General features: G+C 37.7%; 1 protein-coding gene across 1 annotated transcript in view; it reads right to left on the minus strand.

Annotated features, from left to right (window-relative positions):
* mcama (melanoma cell adhesion molecule a) overlaps positions 1-23257 on the minus strand; it is a 39544-nt gene extending 16287 nt beyond the window's left edge. Inside the window, exon 1 of the mRNA XM_026328601.1 lies at positions 23136-23257. Within this exon, the coding sequence (XP_026184386.1) occupies positions 23136-23199 (64 nt within the window). The 5' untranslated portion in view covers positions 23200-23257. The remainder of the gene's footprint in view (positions 1-23135) is intronic.
* Between the last annotated feature and the right edge of the window lie 3990 nt (positions 23258-27247).

The following is a 27247-nucleotide window of genomic DNA, read 5'->3' on the forward strand; positions in this document are numbered from 1 at the left end:
GGGCTCACTCAAGTCAAGACTACTGAAAATATATGGGACAGATACTGACCTTTGATGGACAAGATGTTACACTGCAAGGCAGCAGTCAGTAATTTATGACTGTTTTGTAACCGACTGGCTCCAAAACAATCCCCAGATTCACCACTACAGTTGGAGTCTACAACTGTTGTTATGCTTAAGAAACCAGGCAGCACAGTACAATTCAGACATTTGTTTTGGCAGGATCACACTTCATCTTTCTCACTGCTTGTACCACTTCTTGTAAATGCAAAGACAATTTAGTTTAAGTTGGAGGAGGCATACAAACAAACTAAAGCTAATGTCCAGATGACGATGTTGTGATAAGTGACAGCTCAAAGCTTTCTAGGCAAAAAGTAGAATGTGAAAGTCACCTTCCTGCAAACCCAGCTGTCAACCTCAGGCCTTTGAGAAAACCTTAAAAATGGCCACAAGTGTGGATAAAATTGATGAAACTGAACATGTTTTGGTAAATCAACCCATACCTACAGCAACTCTACAATTACAACTATGTATATCTTTAATGGCTGTAAAAACATTTAATTGCATTAATTGCACCTGACAATTCTGATTGCAGCTTCTGTGAATATCAGTCTGTGACAACATGCCCAAAAACACAAAATATCCTTCACATAAGTTGAATTTTCTCATCTCCTTCACACTGAAAAGTACATCAAAGTACAGCTTATAAAAGAGTAGTTGACTAATGAATTGATTTTGGCTAGTCAGATACTTTTGAATCTGCTAGAGTTCAACAAAAGTCACACAGAAACCACTTAAGTTTTTAATCTTTTGTAGTTTTTCTTTCATAGTTATTTAGCAAGCTATTAAAAATTAACATTTGCATTGTTCTTAGTTTATGCTCATTTCAAAATACCTGACATCTTAACTCTATCCTAGCCAGCATACTCACACATGACTTACAAAAACCTACCATGTTGGAAAATTCTCTACCTGTTTTATGGGTTTCAGTATGTCTTCCATTCACTAGCAAACAGTTCGCCAGAACTTGCTTTTAAGGAATTGCTAATAATTCCCACTGGTTAGCAACTTCTTCCGCAGCTACATTAATTTTTTACCATCACACCCGGTGGGTGAGACTTCATTAAAGGAGCAACATGAATGTTTTATTTATGCATATATCTGATGTTCAGCAGTGAGTGCAGCTTGTTCCTCGGCATCCACTACCCATCAATAGCTCCCTCCTGAGCTGCTGGGCTCTGGCATGCAGGTTGCTCTGCAGCCACAGGATGGCTAATTAAAGGTCAACAGGCTAAATACTGTATCTACATCACGGGGGGCGGGGGTTCCTTTAGCTAGCAGCAGAACAAAAACAAATTTGGAGAATACGCCATTTGGAGAATGGTGCTTACTTAGTAGAATCCCCACAGCTAAAAACATGGAAATATAATGTAAATGTATTATCTAGTCATTTTGCATGCCATAAACAGATCTGCTTTATGACAGTTGTGTCTATATAATTAACTAGTACTTGAATGCTGGTGCCTAGATACAGTAATAGTAACTGAAACCAGGTCTGAGAACAAGAACAAATGCAAACCTATAAACCAGAAATACCCCTGACCACAATGCTCCAGTTTTGTGAGGAAACACTATACTGTAATATAATACTATAATTTAGTTTGATTTCCATTTCAAACATGAACATTAATTCAAGGATACATGATTGGATTTCCTACCTCTTAATGGTTTGGTATGTTTGGACAATATACCAACCGCAAGAAAGGAGACATCAACAAATGCATATGTTTAAAAAAAATGCATACCTAATATTTGACCACAGCTCAAGAGACCCACTTTGCTGAAGAAACAGAAAATTACATTTTGACAGAATCATCGTCTCATATTAAAGTGTGTGAAAGACAAGACGTTAAGGTAAGAAGGTCTGGGTATGAGGGTTTGGCTGTTATTCTAACACTATAAATAGGAGTCCTTTTTTCCAATCAAACCTCTGACGACAGCATGCTGACTTGCTGCTGTACTCCAACAAAGACCTTCTTATCCCAGCCCCTGTGGTTATCATCACAGTACTGAATATCCTTGAAAGCTACAAAATAGGTGCAAGCTAAATCAGCTTTTCTTCAACCATCCAACAGAAAGGACTGGCCTCAGATTAGCACTTCCATTACTATCTCCAGAAACCAAAAACACTGCTAACAATAAATCCAAAAGGTCAATTTGAAAAGAAACATGAAAGAGTAGTATTTTAGGCATTTTTGACTTTATTAGATAACTGATACTGTAGTCATAGCATAGTTTTTTTTTATTTGGTCAATGCATATATACACAAAAGCTACAAACAGCAATTTGTGAGGCCAAATTGAAGCATATGAAAGATCATGTTTACAATTTGTAAACAACCCATTGGGCTAAAATGATTGAACGCTGTGCAGTAAAATAAGTTGTTCAACTTTTTCTGCAATGTATCTTAACCCTCTGGGGTCTGAGGGGGTTTTGGGGGCCTGTAATGAGGTGAGACAGGAGAAAACATACTTCTCCTTACTTTCATATGGATTAAATAAAAAGTGATGATTTGTTTTCGGCTTGAATTGTTTCATTTAAAAGAGAACATTTCAAGATTTCTAGTCATATGTTTCTTATTTTTATGAGGCAAGTATTCGCTGAGATTTTGGTTGTTTTATTTACCTGTCTGTGAAGAGAAATGACAGAGACAGAAAAGACAAAGAGCGCACCCTGTCTGCTTTCTTGATTTAACAAAAGCACAGCGTTTTGTTGGTTTTTATGGTCAACTAAAAGTAGACCCTTTACAGATTTGAATGATATATTTCTTTTATCTGTACAATCAAAATTGACTGAGTAATTTAAGTTTATTTCGGCGCTATCAGGAGAAGATGCGTCAAAACGCACCGGCGCTTTCATCGACCCCAGAGGGTTAAACACAGGGCAAATTTCTGTCTGAATGTGGTCTTAATGTCACATCCAGGCTTCCTGCTGCTGCAAAAGCTTCTGCAACTTTGTGCAAGCTCTTTCTGGGGGTTTCATTCATCTGCCTTTCTGAAAAAGTGAAATGTTTTCCTGTTCCCCCTGTTTAAGGGGGTAATTTCAAAGAAGTAGCACTGAAAATTGTACAACTCTAGTTACGTTCAACTAAATGTAATGAAGCTTCATTAAGGAAGATCTTATGTTCAGTCATTATTCCTCCAAAGGCAAATTTCAGCCATTTCAATCTGTCACTTCCACTAACATTCACCTAATACTGCCAAGTCACCATCTTCCTGTCATCACCATTACCTTCAGGATTTTTTCTGATATTTAAGAGAGCTTAAAGCATCTAGCTACAGGCTTAACCATCTTCATATGAGCCTTACTGAATATGCTTCAATTTAATAAAAATGTGGAATTAACCTCAGTAATTTTTATAATAAATTTCATTACAATTGCAGTTGGTTTAAAAACCTTTATGGAGCTACCATACATTGCAGCAAAAAAGAAGCAATAAAGTCTACAAAAACAACAGGGTGGATGATTAATTCCTTGGGTCTCCATAATCATTTATGCAAACAGGCTGAATCCCTTTAATGTGAATGTTCTCTGATCCAGCCTCACATTGTACTTTATGTGTTTGCTGGTGTTTACATAAACAATTCTGCGCAATTAGCTTTAATGGCGATTATGAACTTTGCCTCTATCTCACACATACAAACAAACACTCTCAGGGAAATTAAAAACACTTCCATAGCTTTGAATGTGTATCTGTGTGTGCAATCATATTTGTTTGAACTTTTTTTGCATTGTTTTTTTTTTATCATCTGTGTGTATCACTGTTTATTAGCATTCAAGCAGTGCCATTCCTACAACAAAGGCCTGTTTGTGCACTCGCTTTCACTTTTATCCCATCTACTATACATGAGGGGAGCTGTCGGGCAAGCGTGCCACACCTAATTCAGAGGGATAAAAATGACGAGCCTCAGCCCCCACCAAATCCCTCACCGAGAACCCTAATGCTCTCAAAGAGAATATCAGAGTGATCACAGGTGCACTGCTGTGTTAATGAGGAAGAAAGGCTACTCCCTGTGCCCAGTTCTACCCCACCCCCTCCCCCACATGCAATTCAAAAGTGGTGTTGTTTGGACGGCATTAAATAACAATTTCAATTCCAATGGCAGAATCACCATCAAAACCCACCCATCTGTAATCCACAGTCCAATAACCACACCTGCTTACCACAGCATCTAGCCAGGTGTGAAAATGGGCAAAACTCCAGTCACCTCACGAACTCATGTCACCACATTCCTGTTTCTACATCTGAGTTCAACCTGAACTACACAGATCCACTATACTGGCAGTATGGTGGCAGGAGACACACTGTGCTTTTCAGAAGAGACCAGTGTGACAGAAACCTGCATCAGATCCAGACAAATGTGAGGCTAGATAAATTAGCAGAGTAATTAGCAGATGTTTCCATGTAGGATAGGTGGGCTGAGGAGGGTATGATGAGTTAGAAAATGACATGAAGGGCTTTGGAGCTACATTTTAGTCATGACCATCCACCATCACAAAACATAAAATGAGAGAATCTCTTTTGAAGTAAACCTGTTCCCTGTAATCAAGTTGAAGAATCGTGGAGAAACTCTGCCAAGCAGAACTGAAGCTATTCTGGAGGTGTCCTGTACTGTAGTGGAGCAACACCTCACTAAGACACTTAATGTTGATTTTTCCTTTTCTTTGTCACCCATCTTCAATGGACACTTGCAAATCATTGGCAAGGGTTCAGACTCCAAACAGTATTGTGTTAAAACAATGGTCGGGCTGCTTCAGACACTGGTGTGAAACACGATCCCAAAGGACCCAGATCCATGAGACTTAATGCTTATCTGACACTAAAAGAGCCTTCATGCAAGTAATCTACCAGGAACGTGTGCTTGCACGTTTTTCATTCTTCAACACAGCACTATGCCAGATGGCACTGCATCGTGTTGCCGCGAACGATTTTTTTGCCAGACAACCCTGTGTAATTTTTGCCAGAGCTGTTCTTGAAAGCAACCCCACTACGTCAACTGGCTGGCTCCTGTCATGTGATTGAGGAGGTAAAGTTGGTCTGAAATCAGCCTCATACTGGTGCCGTTTAAAACATGCAGTTATCTGTAAGTGTTGTTTTATTTTCTTAAGGAAATTGCATATAGGCCTCTTGAACCAATACTTCTATGCAGAATTCTTGGTTTATAACAACCTTCGACTGAAACCCTACCCAATTCCAAGAACCACTGTGCTTTATACGTTCAACATTAACCTTTCTTCTATAACATTTGCAGTCAGTGTGTTACCCTTTCAAAGGTCTTTGCACACATACTTATCATGCATAAGGAATGGCTAAGAAATGCCCCTATACACTTAACCATGTATGACAAAATTATTTCTCAAATAATCCCACTTTGTGGTTTGCCCTCTAAAATGAAAACATGATTTGATCATCAAACCTTCCATAAAATTGGGCATATTTTTTGTTATATTTATTCATTTCACAGAGGAGAGACCAGTCTCAATCTCTTACAGGACTGCAGCAAATATGAGAGAAGAGAAAGATGATAAGCAATGATAGGGTCTGTGCATTTCTGTACTGGAATCCTATCAACCAAATCAGCCAGCCACTATACAGCGGCTACAACGCAGCCGAGATCACAGCAGATTTACATAAAACCAAAACAGATGAAAGGACAAAGATTCCAAGTTCAGATTAGATTTTTGGATGCCAATATTTTGTCTAGTTAATCAGTAAATCATTTGTTTAGAGAGCTTTGAGATGTACTAAGGGTGAGTGAAGGACAATTGCTTGGAAAATAAGGAGAGTCCAGCCCAAGCAGTGGCAGGCACAGGATGGGGGAGTTGGTGGGGATGGGAAATAAAGGCTTTAGTTGCAATTGTATAATTGTAGGACTCCCGAAACACTGCACAACCCTTTATAGGAGTACAAGATGTGATTTAGGGATAAAAATTTTTTTGTTTTGTTTGACCAACAGTCCAAAATGCAAAGACTGTTCTATTAACAATGTTATAAAACAGATAAAAGTGACAAATACATCTTATCTAACAGTCAAATAACTAATCATGTTAGTTCTGCTAATTACTTTAATGTTTATATTAAGACAAATTGTGAAGTGTATATGAACGTTATCCTATATCTACCAATAACCTAAATTGCTATGTGCATGTAAACACTGCCTGGGGTTCAAAACATGTTCACCTTCAATTCAGCCTTACTGACATGTCTCATAGATCTAAAAACCCTCTGTTTTCACAACAAACTAGTCCTGGATTTCATGGCAAAACAGTCCTTGCAGAGGAAGTTATACTTTTTCCATTTTCTTTGCAGTCAGATACATGCAGTCGGTCAGACACAATGTCAAACACAATGCTATATCTGTGTTCAGAACTCATAACCAGCTGCATTGTTTGATATGAGAGCAGTGAGCAGCTCTACGCCTACTTTATCTTGATCTCTAGACTGGGAGACTCCAGTTCTCAGGGCTCAGTACACAATATCCACTACTTGTTTTATTCACTCAGCTGCAGCATGCAAAGACCTTGTGCTAGGGCTGTGGTTTTGACTGGTGTTCCAATCGTCGGGTGGCAATGTGTCCTGCTGAGCTGGGAAGGATGGAGGAGGTGTGGGTTCACGTAGACACAAGCAGCTGTCAACAATGGGAACATCGCCCCCATTCCCATGCTGTGGGACAGGGGCAGCTGGGGAGGGGAGTGCTCCCACAACACCTGTGGGCAGCCCATTTGTCAAGTGATTTATGGGAAGGAGTATAGGAGCAGTGAGAAAAGAGGAAGGAGGGCAAATAAGAGTGTGTGTCTGTGTGTGAGCAAAGGGAGTGTAGGGGTAACTTAGTTGAGCATTATCACAGGACCACACACACGAAATTCCTGTTAATTTCCCTCTCATGCACACCTGTGCAGCAATAAAAATCGTGCTTCCTCAAACCCTCTCCCAACTCATGCCATATTCAAGTACTGTCTAATAGTCATTTCTATGTTATTGTTTGTTTTTTTAAGTTTACCGGTCAGCACAAGTATCCTTCACACTCCCCACTAACAACTGAATTCTGAACTCTCTGAACTCCCAAAGGAAAAGAATCTAACACAATTCTATCACAACTCTACCTACGTGTACATAAACACATAACAAATAACAATAGAGGGAATAATATAAGGAAATGGTTCTCAGTTTCACACAAGAAATTAGATATTAGTTATTAACATCTTATAACATCAACATTCTGCACTAGTCAATGACCGTGTGTAATGTCACTCACTTATTGCATCACTCTCCCTTCTTCGACAAAATCTAAGTTCTTTCAGATCATTGTTATGGTTTTATTGCACATAGTTTCAGTGTTTTCTTCACTCTTATTGCACTTATCTACTATCACAGCAGCACTGGCAGATGTTCTCAGAGAAAAACATCTGATAAACCCACTGTGCAATATTGGCCAAGTACCAAGTGAGGTGTGCATAGAAAATGTCAGTTATCCAGCTGGTGATCATGGAGTAGCATAAATAAATCATTGATGAAAATATTAAAGTTAAAACTACCTTTTAAAGGTATTTACAGTTTAAAGGAGTGCATCAGAAATGTTGCTTGTAAAGGAGAAGCATGTGTGCACAACTACAGTAAATACAGTAGGCATGGAAGTAAAATTATCAACTATAATGGATGTTGTGCTTCTTGACTCATTCACCCTTTTTCAATCAATATTTCAGCATTGAGAGATCTCAATATCAAACTTTTCACAATACATCGTGAAAGGTGAGAGGAATAATACAAAACTACAAAAATAAGAACATAACGTGACCACCATGCAGCAGAAAACTACTGCTTATAAGGACTTAAGATAAAGTTTCTGGCATTTCTTAGTCCTTTAAACACTACTACTTGTACTTATATTCTCACTATATACCAAAAAGAACAAAAAGCACAATATTAGTCATCACCTGTGGCAAAGACAGCAATCCATTCACAAAAGTGCTAAGGAAACCAAAGTTAGATAGCCCTATTCTATGCTGAAAAATATATAAATTCCACAGACAAGCACATCAGGAAAATCCTCTGCTCAGAACACACGTCTTTGATTAGGCGGTTGATCTTTTAACAGCGTCCAATATCAGGGCTGGAGGGGCTGGGGGAGGATTTGATATTTAAGCATCACTTTATCCTCTCCCTTTTGAAATGTCAAGTTCAAAGATGCAGACCAGTGGCCTTGATCTGTGAGCTAAGTCGACCTAGAGAATTACCCGGCAACTCCAAACTATCATCACACAGCCAAGACAACCACAGCTTTGTGGCAAGGCACATAACACTACACATGGAGTGTTATTAACTCTGATTATATTATAGCCTGTAAACAGGCTTTTGATGTTTGTTCCTCATGCTTTGGTCAGACCTGCTTAATCAAATCAAAGCAGTGTTTTCTCTGTAATGAAATGCTCGTTGTATGTTTGAGCTTTTTCTAACTGAACTGAACCTATTTAACTGGGACACTTTCCCAAGGAGTCTACTCTGAGAGGGTTGAGGTTAGGTTACACTCATTGTGTTCAGTCCTTTCAGCTTGTGTGATCTTTAAAGACAAGATGCAAAAATTTTGTCTATAATGAAGATAATTGAAGTATACACAATTTTAAGCAGGGTGTCAGTGAATGAAGTACTGCCAAATGTCATTTAGAGCCAAGCAGAGTCTGATATCCTGCTGAACTGGAGGTAAGCCAGGCAATGCACTGAAATAACACTAATAACAGGCCAAATATAGAGCAGAGCCCAATTAATATTTTCACCTTATTTGGTAACAGGGTCTTTAAGCAGTATACATCCATTTGATAAACAGTTTATAGCAATATCTACTGTAGTTGTAAGCAGACACAAGTGTTTATTAATGTATCTGTCAACAGCTGTAACTCCTCTTGTGGAAACCCATAAGTGGATGGTGCTTAATAAACAGATTGTTACTAAAGAAATAGTGTCAGTTATTTTGTGTGTGGGCTGTTATACAAACAGAACAGAACAAACAAGGGATAGTCATATTCACTGCCTATGGCTTTAGGAACCAATGAGTTGATACAAGATACTGTTTTGAGCTTGACCTATTTTATTTACCTACATTTGTGTTTATCAACCCAATAAGACAGACTGCTTCAGCCTCAACAGCCAAACATTATCTTGCAAGCTCTGTTTTCACCACAAAATTTCAGTTTGTCAAGTGCTGGAGTTGTACAGAGCAGATCAGACGTCATTTAGGTCAAGTTGATCAAATGCTTAAAGCAAATGCTTGTGGCAGATCACTGAGTCCAGTGAACACTGATTACTGCCTAGACAGGAAAACACAAGGGGATGAACATGGATGTAATATAATTATCTGCAAAATGCTGAATCAGCTCAGGGCTCAATAAAGTTGAAAAAGTAAGTTTACTTAGTGAAGTTTATAAAGTTATAAAGCAGGTTAAAGTTAAGTTCATACAAGTTCCAAAGTATCAGCTCATTTTTGACAACCTCAGACTTTTCTGTCACTACGAAGACAGCACCATGAACACCATGATGGCCACTTATTGAAGGGAAACTCCACTGATTTCACATGAGAATCAGTTTGACTCAGCATGGAAAGTGCAATTCAACCTGTGGAAACAGTTGTATAATGCATTCTATGGCTTTGATAATGTCAGCTTAAGCATGGAGTCTTCAAATTTTTATTTAAAAAAGCCTGCGATTAAAAAATAAAAGCCTGGCTGGCCGTTTTAGGAAATTAGTGGGCATCTTAAAGTAAAAATGTGTGATGCATAAAAAATAAATAGTAGTGTCAACCATAATGTTTGAGCTCCTATTACCGTACTTTGGGCACATTTCTTTGCAATTATTCTGTAGGGTTGATGTAGGAGGGAACATTTTGTAATCTGAAACAAGATTTTATTTAAGCTGAAAGCTAAACTCTTTCCTGTCACTCACTTTTCTCCAGCTGTAGGTTACAATTAGTCACTGAAAGCTCTCCAATGCGCACCAAATACAAAAACACTAAAATTCTGTTACAATTCATTTACACCATACATTATCTGGCCTTCATCTACAGACTGCTAACAGAACAAGCACTGCATGGTCATTAAGTTTAGTTATTATCATTATCATTTATCTAAATGATCTCTTCCCAGTGGCTGGTGAGATATAAAGAGCTGACAAATCTTAAGGAATTATCTGTAGCCATCTTGCAATAATAAATGTCTGAAGTGTTTCTCGCTGCTCCACTATTATTGCGTCATGTGTTATATACCCTTTAACAGTACCGGTGTCGATATCAGTGTTCCTGCTCTCCGCTGGGCAGCAGATGCCAAGCTGGCTGGAGGTGGAGGAAGCCCAGGGTGTCAATGCTCCTCCAGCCCTGCAGGGGTTTTGCGGAGTCACAATTTTCTCCTTCAGTGATGCTGCTCTGCCTTACTTGGGTATTTTTTTGCAAAAACTAGTTGCATTCACATAGCTTTCTTGACTTATTTTATAAGATGCTGTATACAGCAAAGTACTTCAGAAAACAGAGTCAAGCAGCTTTTGACTGTACAGCACTTCAGGTGCCATCATTTATTAAATGGGACTCTGGATGGGGTCTGTTGTATCAATATGACTGCATATTAAATAGGTATGACATATGCTGCAATGTAAACGTTGGACTAATCCCTCAGTTACTAGTATCTCTGGGGCAGACTGTGTGTACTTCCAGGAACAGTAAGTTAGTTGCTTCCATTGAAACCTACAACACACTAAGTGCACCAAATATAGTTTTAAAATAGCTTGATATTTTCTGCTTCAGAATGATATGATTAGAGCCCGACCGATATATCGTTTTGCCGATTTTATCGGCCGATATGAGCCTATTGCAGATACTGTATATTGGTATCGCTGAACATGCCGCCGATATTAACATTTTTAATGTGCGTTTAAAATGAGTTTATGTATATATATTCTGTTTACGTATACTGTATTCTATATACAGTACCAGTCAAAAGTTTGGACACACGAATTGAAATGCCATTGCCTGCGCAAGTGTATCCAAACGTTTGACTGGTACTGTACTATGATATACACATAAATAATATCGGCCGATACATTGATATCAGTTTTTTTTTTTTTAACTTCATAATATTGGTATCTGCCCCAAAAACCCATATCGGTCGGGCTCTAGATATAACAATTTCAACATTTAGGGATACTGCAAAATATTTGGTTAAACCTTGAATGCATATTTACATGCTAGAAAACAAATTTTAGTCATATTGTCACTAGCAAACCAATAACCAAGCCACTTCAAATAACTCCTCTCTAAGGAGAGGCTGCAGTGTGATACCAGTATTTGCCCTGTCACCAGCTAATGATGTCTGAAGAGAGTGCAGGGAAACTTCAGCTAAGATAAAAATGTTTTTGCCTCCACCTCAAGCGAGGCTGAAAGGTTTTGCTGCTGTTGACTGGTGTCACAGAGTGCAGGAAAAACAGCTTAAAGAAAAAGATTGTTATGGTTTACTCCATACTTTGCCACTAAGAGTAAGAAAGTCAAAGATTACACATCACAATCATTAGAAACCATTATGAGTTTTGTACTGGGAAAAACTCTTAAAAACATCACAAGTCGAATATTTCGCCAAAATCTTACAGCCAACCTGCACAGACCACACAAACAAAATCCAAATGTGTTGGGTGTTTATGCCTGAGACAACACACACCAATTTTTATTTGTTTAGAGCAGAATGCTGGCTGATCAGTATAATGTCTTCAATTGGTTGTGATTCAGGTTTTTTATTATGTTCCAGCTCACATTCTCACATTCTAAATTGCCAGAGCTTCCAAGTGTAATTTTGTATTTATAACAAATAGTAGATAACAAGTACAAATGTTTAAATAATGTTATTACATGCAGGAAATAAAAATGAAAAAATGGTGATTAAGTCATCCACCTCTACCATTGACTTTGATACTCAACTCTGCATCTCACCTCAACCAGGGCGGTACTTTCCAACAATAAAACGCAGATTTTATTCTTTATCATCCTGAACCAATCCCACGTGGTGGTTCAGAAAGTTTTCAATCTAGTTTTTTTTTTTGTTTGTTTTTTTTTACTTTGCATGATACAGTGTTAGTTTGGAGCCTTAAAATGTCTTTATACTTAAGCTGTAGTTGTATGAGAAGCCCCACAGGGCAGATTCCAGATCCTAAACCTGAGCTGCAGAGGTAGATCACATTACTGCTTTCATCAGACATGTCTTCACGAGAAACTGGCAGCCACTAAATTGCCTGAAAAGTCTTAATAAATTCTGTCTGTGACCTGGACATCACCCATCAGTCTCTGATTCAGTTCTGTGAACAAAGCCAGTTATCACGTTCCATTACAAGCTGAGTGACATTTCACAAAAAGGCACAGAAATCACCATTCAGATGCTGTTATAACCAAACATCTCCTACAAAAAGCTCATCTTAGTCTATTTACATATTGACGAAGGTTTTCACAGAGAAGATTTTGTTTGATCTTTCCAATTCAAATTCAGCTCATCTCACTTAAAACTTAAAGGCATCTATCTAAAATCCTCCCACTCATACACCCTATGACCTCCAGTAGCTGACAGAAAAATGCCTGGAGACCAAAAAAAAATATTTACAGTCATTTTTTATATGAATGAGAAGCATGTATTTTTAGAATATATGCTTTGCTCAACCCTGGTAAATCTGTCACAATATTGATACCTGAGACAGTAATAACTAGGGGCTGGAGTGTCAAACCTCTGTGTCCAAATGTGCTTGTTTTGTGTATTGCAAACTAACAAACTGAAAATATTCCAGTCAAATTCCACTATCATATTAACAGCTGCTGCTGGTAATCCATTCAGCTGTTTTCTGTCTCTTGGTTCTCCTGAAGGTCACAAAGAGATTCTCTAGGGAATCCAGCAAACAAATGCCCTGAAACCACTTAACTGAGCAAAAAGCTAAAAATAATTAGCCCTGCACTAGGTATCAGCTAAAAGAGAAAGTCCCACACAAAACATGAAATGTGAGTTAAACCTGGTCCTCTACCCTTGCGCTAATCATTGAGCCTCAGGGGTTGGGATAACATTTACAGACTGACACAAGACTCTGTAATCCTGTGCTAAGCATTATATCATACACAGCCATGCCCTCCCATTCCTTCATGCAAAGCTTATTTTTAAAAGGTCCATAATGATGACATCATTATATTTTAACTAAAGGAACTGAGTACTAATGATTTCTAGGATAAAGTCTAAAAAATAAAAATATGAAAAATATGAAGATTTAAGATTGACAACATCTTAAGTTCTAATCCTATAGCTTGCTGACTGCATAGTTTATACTAGTAAACAGAATAATCAGAATCAACAATACTGCCAGATGTGCGCTATATCTATGGAATGGCACAGCCCATTAGCAGAGAGGCAAACTCCATAAAAAGCCGCTCTGATTAGCCCTGAGGTCGTCATGAATATTCATCTGCACATGTACATGCTGAACACAAGAGATGTCGTCTCACCATCAAAGTCCGTCTGGATTTAGGCTGACTTCATTTTAATTTGACAACAGATGTGAATGCAAGTTGATGTGATAGGCAACTGACTGGCATAATGCCAGAATAACTTTAATCATTTCATCTGCGTGGACACAGTAAAGTAAAAACTCAAATAGCCTAATTTGGTGATTGCATATGCATTCAACAACATATTTTTCACTTTCCGAGTAAAATAAAAATATCAAATTCTAAGATAAAATGGTTTGGCCTCTTTATCCTAGAGGCAAAGTCTTGTATTACACTTTAGTGATCTGTCCATCAGCGGCCCTCTGAACTTGCCTGGCCATGAAAAGCAACATATGCGACCATGTACAACCAGAAACATGAGTTTGAAATGCCTCTGTGACATTATGAATATAACTAATGTACATATGTTTTTCCCTTAATGTTTTCAGCATGTAATATATGTATGTCTGTTTTGACTTTGTCAATTTATTTTTGAAAAAAATATAAAAACACTATAAATAAACCCCAATAAAAGTCCATTCACTGAAAAATTGTGATAAATTAAAAAGCAAACTACCGTATTTTCGCACTTTTTTTTAGTCTTCCGACTTGTGCTGCGTCTTACACAGCGAAGCAACTTATATGTGTATATTTACAGTAATTTTGTAGCGTAGTCACTAGCGTGGGATATTACTCTTGACACAATTGAAGACAATATTGTACCGCCGAAAAAGAAAAAAACTTGAAAGCTTGACGCTAAACTCTTAACTCCTAGTGTAACACAAGTGAAAATGCTGCCCAAAAGGACTATACTGCTGACTTTAAAGTGCAGGTAAAAGTGCAGGTAAACCCCCCCCACCCCAACATTGGCGCAGTTGTTTAACGTTACTTGACATGGATGAATACATTTCCTAATGCACTCCTGCTTGTTATGCTTGGTCTACATTCTTTATACGCTAATTTAGACTATAATCAGTATAATTAGAAATGCGACTTATACACCAAACTGACTTATATGTTTTTTTCTCTTCAACAAGGCTGTTTTTGCTAAAAGCAACTCATACTCTGGTGCAAATTATAGCTTGGAAAATACAGTAATCATATTCAAAGTTCTCTGAAACAATACAAAAAATAAAACAAAGAGGCTCATTTGTTTGGTGTCAGATGTCCTTGGTTTAAAACAATATGAACTACGAAACATAAGTTATTGTTGGCGGCTGTCACACTAACTCACATCCACCACCAGGTGTTAATGTAGTCTGCCATCTGCCCCTTAAATGTCAGGAAGAACACAGACATTATATGTTGTATTTACTATTTTGTTACTTTTGTCGTGTGCGCTCATGATATCACTTTGCAACCTAATCCAGGTAATAAGCTAAATATCACACTAAATATTTTTTCAGGCTCTTAGGCATTCTCCAGGTGACACTGACATATTGGTTGGCTTGGCAGTGTGACATAAACCCTGCAAAACAAAAGATATCAGAGAACTCAGCATTCCTCAGGACAATGATGTGGTCTGAGGGGACGCCTTGAGCAAACACTGAAGAGAAGTCAGAAGCATCTACATTGTTCCAAAAAGAATCATATCTCATATTCATTACAAGAGAGCAGACTTAAAGATACAAGTAAAACCTCTAACCAATGACATAGTGCTGTGGTCACATTTCATGCACGCCTTAAGCCCCTAAGATTTAAAGGAGAATGTCTGTTTTCCACCAATCAAAAGTAAGTTCATTACAGACCCTTTTACAACTTCTATGAATAATGGCTAGCTGTCCTCTCACAATATTGTACTCCGGCCTTAGGGTGGGGACATTGCATCCAGTCGCAGAATTACAGGAAATATCAAAACCTAAAACTTATGCCCAGTGGACTAAAGATTTGGAAAACTCTGCATAATCCAGTTCTATTTGGATGTGCCACTATGCTTGTCAAATTTTTGATGGGCTCAATTAACTGCCAAAACTATCAGCTAGGTATAACCATGTGTATCTATATTATGATTTTTAAACCTTGGACAGAGCCACAGATAGAAAAACTTAACTAGTTTGAAATTGAATTGTTTTGCATTTGACATCAGGATTTCCTGTCCATGCTGATTTACAGTCTTCCAGTGTCTTTGAAACTGTTCTGAAAAAACAGGCTTCCCATGTGGGTGTATTATCATGTAGTGCCAGCTTTATGTGCCAAAGCTTGATTAACTAAGAAATCATAAATAACATCAACTTAAATTTTATTCAAAGCCTCTGATTAATACAGACAATGATCATAGTAGTTGAAGGATGGTGAGCTTTATCCAGCACCATATCACAGATTTATTGACTTAATTTCTCCCTTTATCATACATCTCCTCCCTGTGTGTCCTTGCTGTTTTGGTAAGAACTGTTTACAGCAAGAGCAAAGCAAACATTCCCAGGCTGTGTCCACTGAATTAAAACAGGCAAAGGAGGGGGCATGAGAGAGGTGTTTGAGTGGACATGGCTTAGAAAAGGCGGGAAGGAGGCAAAGACCATTGTGGTGTAAAATTTCTCTGTAATGCGACCCTCTGCTTGTTGCCCCCACACTAGAATGTGTCCGATGGATTGGGGGTCAGGTGTGTGCAGCTGCTAGTTAAGCTCTGCTTTTAGACCAAAGTGGGAGAGAAATGGGAAAAGAAGGAAGGAGAGGCTCATCACTGAAGGCAACACATTTTTAGTCTCCCTTTGGCACCAATGGGAGTGGTGCCAAGACTTGGACTGTGGCCCAAGAGAGTGCCATGTGTCCCACAGATGGGCCTTCTAAATATGAAGGGACGTCATGTACAGATGGCCAGTTTTGTCTGTGCACAGTTTAAAGACAAATGGTCAAATCTGCCAAAGACTGAAATACTAATAAATGTCTTCTGTTAAAAGAAAACAGGACTGTCCTATTCCATACCCACATACACATCACTAAATATATCCATGTCTCAGACATGCATGCAAATGTAGTATTAGCCTAAATGATGAGCAACACTATAGAAAGTGTGACAACAGATGTTCTTTCGATGGTATAGCTACTGTTGTGAAAACAAACTAAATCTAAATATACTCTCCTTAATATCTCTTCTTATAGACCTTTTATTTCAGAATGGATATGACAAAATTAAGTGTAGTATGTACACTAAAGTTGTACCACATTATATTGTTCAAGATGCTATCAGTCTAATTTGCAATGTTATTAAAAATTTGTCATCTCCTAACAATATTGCAGTGTGTTGACATATTTTATCATGACTAAATACAGCAACAAAACACCAGGTTGACCACAAAAGTAAATATTCAGAGAGAAAGAGCAGTAACGGATATATACACTATCACCTAGTAAGTAAATTTATCACGAGATGAGTCACATGGGGATCTGTCCAATTCCGCAGCGGTGACTATGATTGATCACATCATACTTTCACCTTGTGGTAATTAATCAGATACATGCTTTACCGTGGATATTATAAATTAAAACCATAGGTTATTTTTAATGCACTTATGCAATGGGGTTTGCTCAGTCACAATATGTGTGAGGCTCTTTCTGTTGTCACCTAAGTCAGACTCCACATGGTGCTATTGACAGTGGTGTAACACCAAATGTGCCAGTGCCAGATGTGCAAAGTAACAAAGCAGGCCTACCTTCACTCCAGTATGTTACTTAAATACAATCTACTATTACTGCACTGCATTTTAAAGGAAAACGTTGTAGTTCTTACTTTACTACATTTATTCAACAGTTCTTTTGTCCTCATGCCTTATTTTTCATATTTTCATACCATAATTTCACGTAAATTAAGGATCTGTATACTTACTCCACAGATCTTTTAGGAGGGTCACATCTGTGTATCCACTGCATTGCAACTATTAATTCTGTGATAATATACATGCAGACCCTGTGGGAGTGGTTGTCTGAGCAGGAAAATGTTGATTTCTTCTCTGTGTGGAGTTTCAAGGACAGCTGCGGTCACACAGGCAAGACTGGCTATCCATACAAAAAGCTGCAAAAACTTGAAGTGTCTGTGTAGCAAAACTGTACTATCCAACACAGCAAAACATTACCCATACAATTACCACACTACCCTTACAACACTCTATACAAACAATCAATCCAGTGCAAGCAGTACATCCAAATCCAATATTTACAACGCTTTCAAGAAACAAACCTCTCAGCACTCTACCAGCACGATGAAAAAAAAACACTCTGATGTAGAACCCTGCAGCAACTTTGGTACTTTTTAAAAATAAATACAAAAAAAAAAAAACCTCAGTGTGCTGGAGGCATTACTCATGCTCCTGACACAGTCATAATAAGAGTTTAACGCTATAGCATTACCCCATGACAGGTTCTCACACCCTGAATTTACATGGATGTTACTCTCTCTCATGAGTAATTTCCTACATTCCTCTTCTTGATTGAGTTTACATTAACAGCCATCTCCACCTCCAAAGACAGGTCTTATCTTTTCTAGGGTTCATTGTTCACTGTATAGATTTTTCAATGTTTCAGTGATGTGCTTTGAATAACAGTCAAGGATGTTTTGGGCAGCTCTTCAGCACTAGAAAGGCAGGCGATATAGAAGAAATTCCCTCCCAGAAGAACAGGGATCAAACGACAGAGGCAGCTGTTGGATATAAAATCCCACTCAAATATCAACCATACACCATATCCATATAGACTACACATGCAAGATGAGTCTCTTGAAAACCCTTCACTTTAAGCTTAAGGGTGTATTGTCAGCTCTGTCCCTGCCAGCTCAACAGCTATGGCTTTGATTTCCCAAACCATGTTGGATCTTCATTTTCCAAAGGCTTTACCACAGACACAAAAAAATGGGCTTTTAGCACAAGGTAAATGTAAACACAATGATTTTTGGACACTTTCAGTCAAATTACAGCAGGTCTGTATAGAGGTTTAGAAGATATAAAGAGACAATCTTGAAGTTATTTGTACAGATGAATATTGCTTTGAATTGTGTCACCCTTTCATTAAATAAAGATGTAGCCTAATCAAGCCTGTAGTGTTGGTACATCCTTCGACCCACCCTACTTTCCCCCCCACACACAAAAAGAGCTTAGCCCTACACAGAACATAGAATTGATTTCTTTTAGAAAATACATTTTATACTGCATGAATTACATTTTTGTTATATTGAATTGTATCTCCAAAGTGTTCAGTGTCAATATAGCAGCTTCATACCAAATATATGCAAAATGTTTCATTTGCTTTCCTACAATTTTTGCTCCTGGCAATAAACATTTTTATTAGTAGTTGTTTAACTATAATAATTAACATTTTTAATGTTATGGTAGGGCAAATCAAAGCATGAAGTTTAGAGATTGTTCTTCATGGTAAAACACTGAACATGTTGACTGAAAATGATTTTGCAGCACCAAGACTGAACCAATGATCTTTCCTTCATCTATGTATTGTATGTTCCATTTATGTATTGTATGTATAGTCTAAACCTAAAATAAACTGCGACACAAGTGTCTTTTTTTAAGTCAGATGCAAGCAGACATACACAAGCATGAGAAGTATGAAAGTCAACAAAATATTCAGTCAGTGAAATAAATAGAGGTAATTCAAAAGGATGTACAGTATTTGATTGTTCTTTTTACTTACATACATGTTAACTGAATGAGATTACATATGCCTAATGTTATAGCAAGGCACCATTATAATACCACAGGGATCAAACAACACACTCTCTTTAATGAAAACAATGAGCCAATACATTAGATTATATGGCTGTCATGCCTAGCTATCACTCAGGCAAATGCACTAATCCCACATGAACAACTGCGGCCAACAGCTGCATACTTCCTGCTCCATCCAGACAGGCTGAGCAGCAGCACAGAGCAAGCCATATCAGGCATTCAGCCACAGAGACAGATGAAGAAGAGGTCAGGAGAGACCGGCTATTATTTACACACAAGATTGACTCACTGGGATACCTTATAACTCATTGTTTTGGAGATTTCAGTACTACTTTACCTACTATAAAAACACAATTTCCTACCTGCTCATAATGAAAGATGAATTATGTCTTAACACTCACAGCCAAACATGAACTTTGGGATAGATTATACAACTTGGTTTCAACACAAAAAGTGCTGTGGTTCGACACACAGCACTTTTATGGCACAGTTATACTACTACAAATTTATTTTCATGTTGCAGCAAGTGTAGTTTCCTCTTAATGGAGTTTGACTTTGTGGTCAAAAACTATCTAACTGTCTCATTAAGATTTGCAGTTACGGTAAGGTCTTAGTATTTATTTAGATTATCAGTCTTTCTAAATGTGATCTCTTATCTAAACTATATTGAGTGCCTAGTTTTGTGTGCCACAAACAAAAAACTATGCCAAGTACTTAAATAAGTGCAATATTTGTTTTTGAGTGATTGCCAAACCTGTTTTAAATGACTTCTGTCCAAACACCATTACAATGTCAACGTACCTGTATATCATCTCACTTTCAGTTTCTTCTGTCCCTGCCTGAGGTACCCTTCCCAGTTCAACTGACAAATGGAGTATACTGGTTTGTGTACTGTGTTTACTCTAGAGGAGGAATCTTTAACCACTGTGAATTGGAAAACTGATATGAGATACAGCTGTATCAACAGACAAACATAGATAAGACATAAACTGAAAAGTGACAAAATTTCAGCTTAACTCTTGATGTTCAATAATTTCCTCCTGGCCACTTTAGGTTTATACAAATGTTACTTATGTAATGTTAAAAGTAAATAGTGTGTTTAGACTATTGTCACCTGTGGATTAATTTACATTTGGTGCTTCATCAGCTATTTAAGGCAGCAGGTGTATTGTGTACAATGACAGTCTCAAAATAATCTACAGTCATCATAATGAACAAACGTCAGTCTTTTTTAATGTGTAGTACACTTTTGAGGTTTTAATAGATTTTAAACTACAATGAAGGTTTATGGCATAGAGGAAATGAGAAATGAGAGTATGGCAACACAGATTTTGGCTATTTATTAGTGAAATCTGTTTAATGTTGCTTTAAGTATTCTCAAGGGATTTACCAACAATAAGGAAAATGTAGAAAACCACCAAGCTTTAAAGCCAATTAGGCCATAACATGGTTTATTTAAAACACCATGTCCACATGTCCTGTAATGCTTGTTTGTGGTGCTTCATGGCAATACAAATTTTAGACAGATGTTAATTTTTTACAGCTGCTATGCTATTAATTTGGCTTACATCTGGTTTATATGGGTTTTTGTCTCACTGTTTAATTGCAAAAGATTTTTTACAACAAAAAAATTGATTTTAAAGCTCCCTTAGAGCCTTCAATCGCACTGAAGGGTAAAGTCTTATTTGATTAAAAATATTTTACAATCACGTGAACTAACTAAGCCTGTCCTTTATGTCTACTTTGTGTTCTGTAGATGCAATTGTAAAAGCTCTGCCACTGCCCTGATTTACTGCACAACCACCCTGCCCAGACCACTTGCCCATTCCTGCAGCACAACATGACCATCATACTGATGAACACTGGTTTCTGAAATCAATAGTAGTTGGTGCACAATGCATCAACTAATCTACATGTTTAGCTTTCTTCTCATACTCAGGATGGGTTTATTTCCATGTAGGAGAAAGGATTTTAGCCTCAAATTGTATTCAGGTAAGTGCCCTTCAAGGTCCATTAGGTAGCAGGTCAGTTTTGACAGAACGTAGTTTACAGACCTTAAATGGTCTGGGGTCTACCATCAGTGGGCAGCAACCTAATCCAAAAACAGACAGCTTTACTTTATCTCCAAAGGAGGTAGAGGGGATATGTGGATTAAATACAGAGGGGAGATGAGGATTAAACAGAGGTAACCCAATTAAGACAAGGATGATGGAGTAAAAAACAGGGATTTTAGAGAAAAAGAGGGATAGGTTAGGACAGAGTGAGTGTGGGCCTGTTGTGAGATGCTACATGGAAAAAAGAAAGACTCCCATTTAATTGTGTCCAGTAAAGCTTACTTGAATTAGATAATCCATCACAGTGAACATGATATTGACTTTAACTGGTACAGGAGGGGGGGATCGACTCACATAAGATTTGCAATTCTTCTCTTTTACTATTTGAATCAATGTTTGTATGTCCTGTTCCTAAGGCGCCTTATAAATAAAGGTATTATTATTATTATAACATTATGTTGATGGGATGAAAAAAGAAACTGAACCTGAACTGCAGAGCACAGTGTGGCACCCAGACTACTTTGACCATCTTTGAGTTCACCTTATATTGGATTTGGTCCAAACTTGGTAAAATAACATTAAAACAAAATTCATTGCCAACAAATCAAATATTTCAGTTTAATTTTCTGTTTAGTTAGTCTCATGGAAACCATTTGACCCATATCTATATAAATACACCAACAGGCAGTCTCTGTGATGACATGTGGTTAACCATGAAAACTGCCTGGCGTTATAAACATCTCAGAGCAATTAGCACCTCAAGAGGGTGCTTCACAGTGGAAGTGCAAACAGAATACATCAACAATATCAACAATAAATCACAAAATACAGTTATAAGGCAGACAATGTAGAACCTTACCATGCTGCACAAAAATCTCTTGGCAATACATGTGACCGTGGTCATTTTTCACTATTTGCACTAACACTACTGCAGATTAAACATGGATGAAGACATTGTTAGTTGCTGTACAAATATTGCACTACTGACTAAATGAATCTACAAACAACTCCAAACCTTGAAGAAATCGTGTGAGTCAGGTCTTTGCAAAAATACCCACAACCCACAATCTGTAAGTAAACTCGACTTGTTCTCATAAAGACAGAAGTAGAGGAGATGCGGGTGTAGGCCAGTATCCCAGTGCTGTACAATGTGTGTCAAACCTACCTCTTCCAGCACATTGCGTTTACTGTCTGGTTTAACTAATGAATAACATCACCAAGACCCAGAAATGACCATGCTCCTCCTGTCCTGGGAACTGGGACTCGGCTAACTTTGGTCCTGCGGTCTACATAAACTGCTGTGGTGTTTTAGATGTTTGCAGCAGTCATATAAAACCTTTAACAACTTCTCCAGATTCTGCCCTGCAACACAAGCCTTAAAAAAACCCACCCTTAACAGGCATGTCTGTGCTCAACACATGGTCCGTGTTATTCGGTTAATTGGCCCGTTAAGACCTTCAATTACGCATTAACTAATTACACCTTAGAATACTTTCCAACGGCGAAACTTTTCGACTAAAACAACAAAAATGGGGTCTGACATTGTGAAAAAAAAATTAATTTGCCAAAATTCACACCAATTTAACAGGCTTTTCTCTCTATGCAAATTAGCTTTAAATTGAATTACCGAAAAAAAAGCAACTAACATGATAACTTAGGTCTGAATTTAAAGCACACTCGACAAAAAAAACATGTTTTAGGTCGATCAAACTTAGAAAAACATGATAATGTCAGAAATATTCGAACGGAGCATCCAAGAAAAGCCACATATTTGCATTCTCATTCAAACCCGACAGCTCTTCTCCTTTCCTAAACTTTCCTGTTTAAAATGACAAACGAGCGAATTTGGCACAGTTTTAACTCACCGCCACAGATGAGGAGGCAGAGATGAAGAAACAGCGGCAGAAACGTTGTGTGCAGGCCAGCCATGTCTTCGCTGCTCGACGTATCCTGTCCAAAATAAACTGAAGTGAAGTGGCGTGTCGACGAGAAGTTAGCCAGCAGCCCGGAGGAGACTGAGGGGGAGACTGAGGAGAGAGGGGAGGAGGAGAGGGGAGGAGGAGAGGGGAGGGAGCTCAATTAAAGTCTCAGTCTGGCCGGGTCCTCCTATTGTGTGTGGTAGCAGCAGCTTATCTGTGTTTTCTTCTGCCACGAAGCACCTCTTCCTAATTCTCAGCATACATTTCTTCCTGATAGAAAGTCCTCAAGGTCCTGACTCAATAAGCACCTTATCATCCCTCCACACCTTTTAGCCTAAATCACAAGGCCTGCTGGCTGAATTCAGCTTATCTGGGACACTTCATTACCATTTTTTTAATATTTGAAATTTTACAGACTTGCTTTTTGAACATAAAAACTATAGTAGTGCTTCTGACTTCTATCTGTTTTCCAGTTGTGTTTAAAATAAACACTTGGCTGAGTCAGAAAAGGTTAAATAGTTCCTGTTGAACATGGTTCCTGTCCTGTATTAAGACCAGTTAGTCCATTTGGAAGCGTAGCAGGTTATTTGTATGTATTTGAATTTTGCCTGAAGTCCTTCTTCATTGTCAATATTACAATAACCCTTTATTAACACCTGGGCCACTCCTTTTCCTCATACCTGTAAACTGCCATAACACTGTCCTTCAAAGGAAGACTTTTAAACAGTAATGGCAGTATAAGGAGAGAAGATTGTGCAGATTAAAAAGAAGTTACTAATACTTCATTACTGATTACTTTTATAATCACTACATATCATACAGATACATGCTTCCACTTGTGGATTTAGTCATTTCTACTGCCACAATGGATGTAGTAAACAAAGAGGTCCACCTTTGATACATTTGACTGATATTACATCTGACTTTACTTTTGGTAAAACAAAGCAGGGCCACTTCTTCTAGTTAGTTAAAATATACAAATACATTGCCATCTCTACTATTTTGTATTTTTTTGCTCTTCATGTCAATGTTAAATGGATTTTTCTGGTTTTCTCAGGTTGTCCTGACCTAATACATCTAAAGATGTTGCCAACACAGATACCTCCTCCTCTCCATTTTATTTTGTCCTTTCTAACTCATTAATTTATTCCGTACCTATCTACAGATACAGCCTTGCCTTTATTTTGATTTTCCCATTTTTACCTCTATTTTTCACTCCTACATTTTATGTTTTGGTTTCTTTTCTTATTTTGAAGCATCATATGGCAAATTATAAATCATATGATCAGTTAACAGCAAAAATAAATACCTTAGCAAATGTTTAAATGTCAGTTTTTCTAATACTTCCAGCTGTTTCCAGCATGCCCACACATTTTTCCGGAAAACACATAATCTAATTTATATTCTTAAAAACAGTATAGTATTAAGATATCTTTCAACATAGGGAATAATTACAAGTAGAATAAATAAACCGCCATGATGCACACAATCCAGTGTTAAGAGTGAGAACTGAGCAAATGATAGATGCACAGGATTTCTTCCAGTAAAGTGAGCAGGCGTCTGGTGTTTTCATCATCATATAGTCACCTTGACTAACAGCCGCAACAGAAAAGCTTCCTTGAGTTGGTTACACATCTGTCCAGCCCCCGTCATACCTGCAACCACAAAAACAGCACACAGATTAGACATGGACAGAAAAATCAGAACATTTACAGCCCACTGGGGATTTACCAGAAAGCTCTTCCAAACACACAGTATATAGGCCACTTATGTTGTGACACTATGACGAACTTGTCTTCAGTGAATAAAAGGTGAAGTAAAAACACACACACACTCTCACTTCAGTTATTAATCATAAGCAAATTGCATGTCCACAAATAGTTCAACATCATGTGCAACTATTATTTCTACACTGTACAAATTCAAATACATCAGTGACACATGTGACATATAAAATGATTACTTTAATTTCTTTGTGGCATGGATGTAATTTAGCCCAGTGGCCCCCAACATTGGTGGTCCTAAAATGAAGCAACCTTTGCTTGTGATTCTGTGTTACACGTAAATATGAATTTAATGTAAACCCATGATTTTCACTTTAAAAGATTTGGGGCCTGAAGCGGAGAAAGTTTAGAGTGTTTCACAATAAATAGATTATGAAATGTAGCTGAGGGCTGTAAAACAGCCATTAAATTTAGTTTTGAGTTGAGATCTGTTTTTTTTCCCCACATAATTTTGCAACAAAGGCCTATATTTACATAATTGTGTTACCACTGAAATTTAGTTTAGAACCCTTTAGGAAACCTGTACTCTAGGACCACTCATTACTGACCCCAACTTCTTGATTTGACTGGGTTAGCATCTACATGACACTTAACTCCATCAGCCTTCATCAACTCAAAATAAACTTAGTATGAGTGTCATGCTGAAAAGAGGACCTTTTCAGCAGCTGCACACATGTAAAAGTTTATCTTGCACCTCATATCAGGGAATGTTTTGTTTGGATGTGAACCAGCATCACACCATTTTGGAGTCATATGAAACCCATCTAACTCTATCTATTCATGAGAAATGGCTGTAACCAGGCTCCATCTGAAAAAGTTTTTTTTCTCAATGGTTGGTTCACACTCTTTTGTTAATACTGGAATATCACTACCGACTGGCTCCTTTATTGTTACCCTGAAGCATGGCCTGATTACTGCATTGGTAAATAGCCTAAGCTGAGACCCCACTGATGTGTAAAGCCTTCAGCACATTTTTATTTAAAATTTGACAATTTTCATTTGCTTTTTTTAATGTATGACAGAAAAATATTTTAATGGGAACTTTTGTTGTGTTGAACTTTGTGATAATACAAGTGGTAAAAAAGAATACAAGTGGTAAAAAAGAAGGTTTAACCTCCTCAGACCAGGGCAAGTATCCAGGCTGTGTCTCTTCCACTTCTTACCAAATCAATCCCAGCAATACACACTTTTACTGTTTGCCAACCCACATTGACTGTTGCCAAATAAAAGAGGAAAGATTTAGTAGTTTTCCCCTTTGTTTCTGTGTTAACTGTGGATGAGAACTTTTCTAAAGAGATCTAAAAATACTACTGTGGGAACAAGAAACGTGCAACTACCATTTTCAAATTCATCTCCTTTGGTGTTGACTGCTGTCCTCAGTATTTTACTAAATGAGTTGAATAAATTGGTTAGTACCCAGTTAAGCAACAAAATAAAACATTTGTGACTGTCCTACAAAGTTAAAAATATTCTCTGATCGTATTACTATCAGTAAGACAGCTTTATTTGCAAGTGCCTTGCAAAGGAATTAAAATTGTTAAAAAAAAAGAAGATTTTTTAAATCTAACACTACTGTGGTTTAAGTTTGGTTTGATTTAAACATACGTATGACATATGACTGTATTTTGAGTTGAAATAGGAACAGGAAAAGATTATGATCATGGCTAAAAGAAAGCAGTGCTGATTGTTTGTAGGAAACATTAATTTCTCCATGCCTGCAATCTTCTGATTGAGGATTTGCTGTTACTAAATCCTGTCATTACTCAAATATTTATTCCTTCTTTGCCATTTTCCATCATTTTTGCTTCATGTTCAAGTGTGCAATTCTCACTGCACTGAAGTAATTTCACTGTTTACTCTACTGTTGTCCTGGGAAGGGTGTGGCCAGGCATGTGCTATGTCCCTGACAGATGGTATGGCCAGACTCTTCTTTTCACCTGCCATCAGAGAGGAAAGTATAACATAACTTGAGCTTCAATATCCACACCCCCTGTCTGTGCAGGCATACCCAGCACACCATGAATCCTCATAACTGAACTTGGACTGTACTTTAAGGGCTCCTGAACTAAAATGTCTTTCATAAAGTTTTACTGATCATCCAGAACTACTTCATACTGTCTTTTAAAAATATTGTTTAATCTTTTGAAACAATCAGATACATGTGATCTAACTCTTCACCACCTTGTTTTAAAGCACATTGCAACAATACTTTGAAAAATGTTACAGAACTAAAATAATTACTATCAGTAACAATATAGTAGTTGTATTATTATC

Source organism: Mastacembelus armatus, chromosome 14 (genome assembly GCF_900324485.2).
Source record: "Mastacembelus armatus chromosome 14, fMasArm1.2, whole genome shotgun sequence".
In the NCBI taxonomy this organism is placed as follows: Eukaryota; Metazoa; Chordata; class Actinopteri; order Synbranchiformes; family Mastacembelidae; genus Mastacembelus; species Mastacembelus armatus.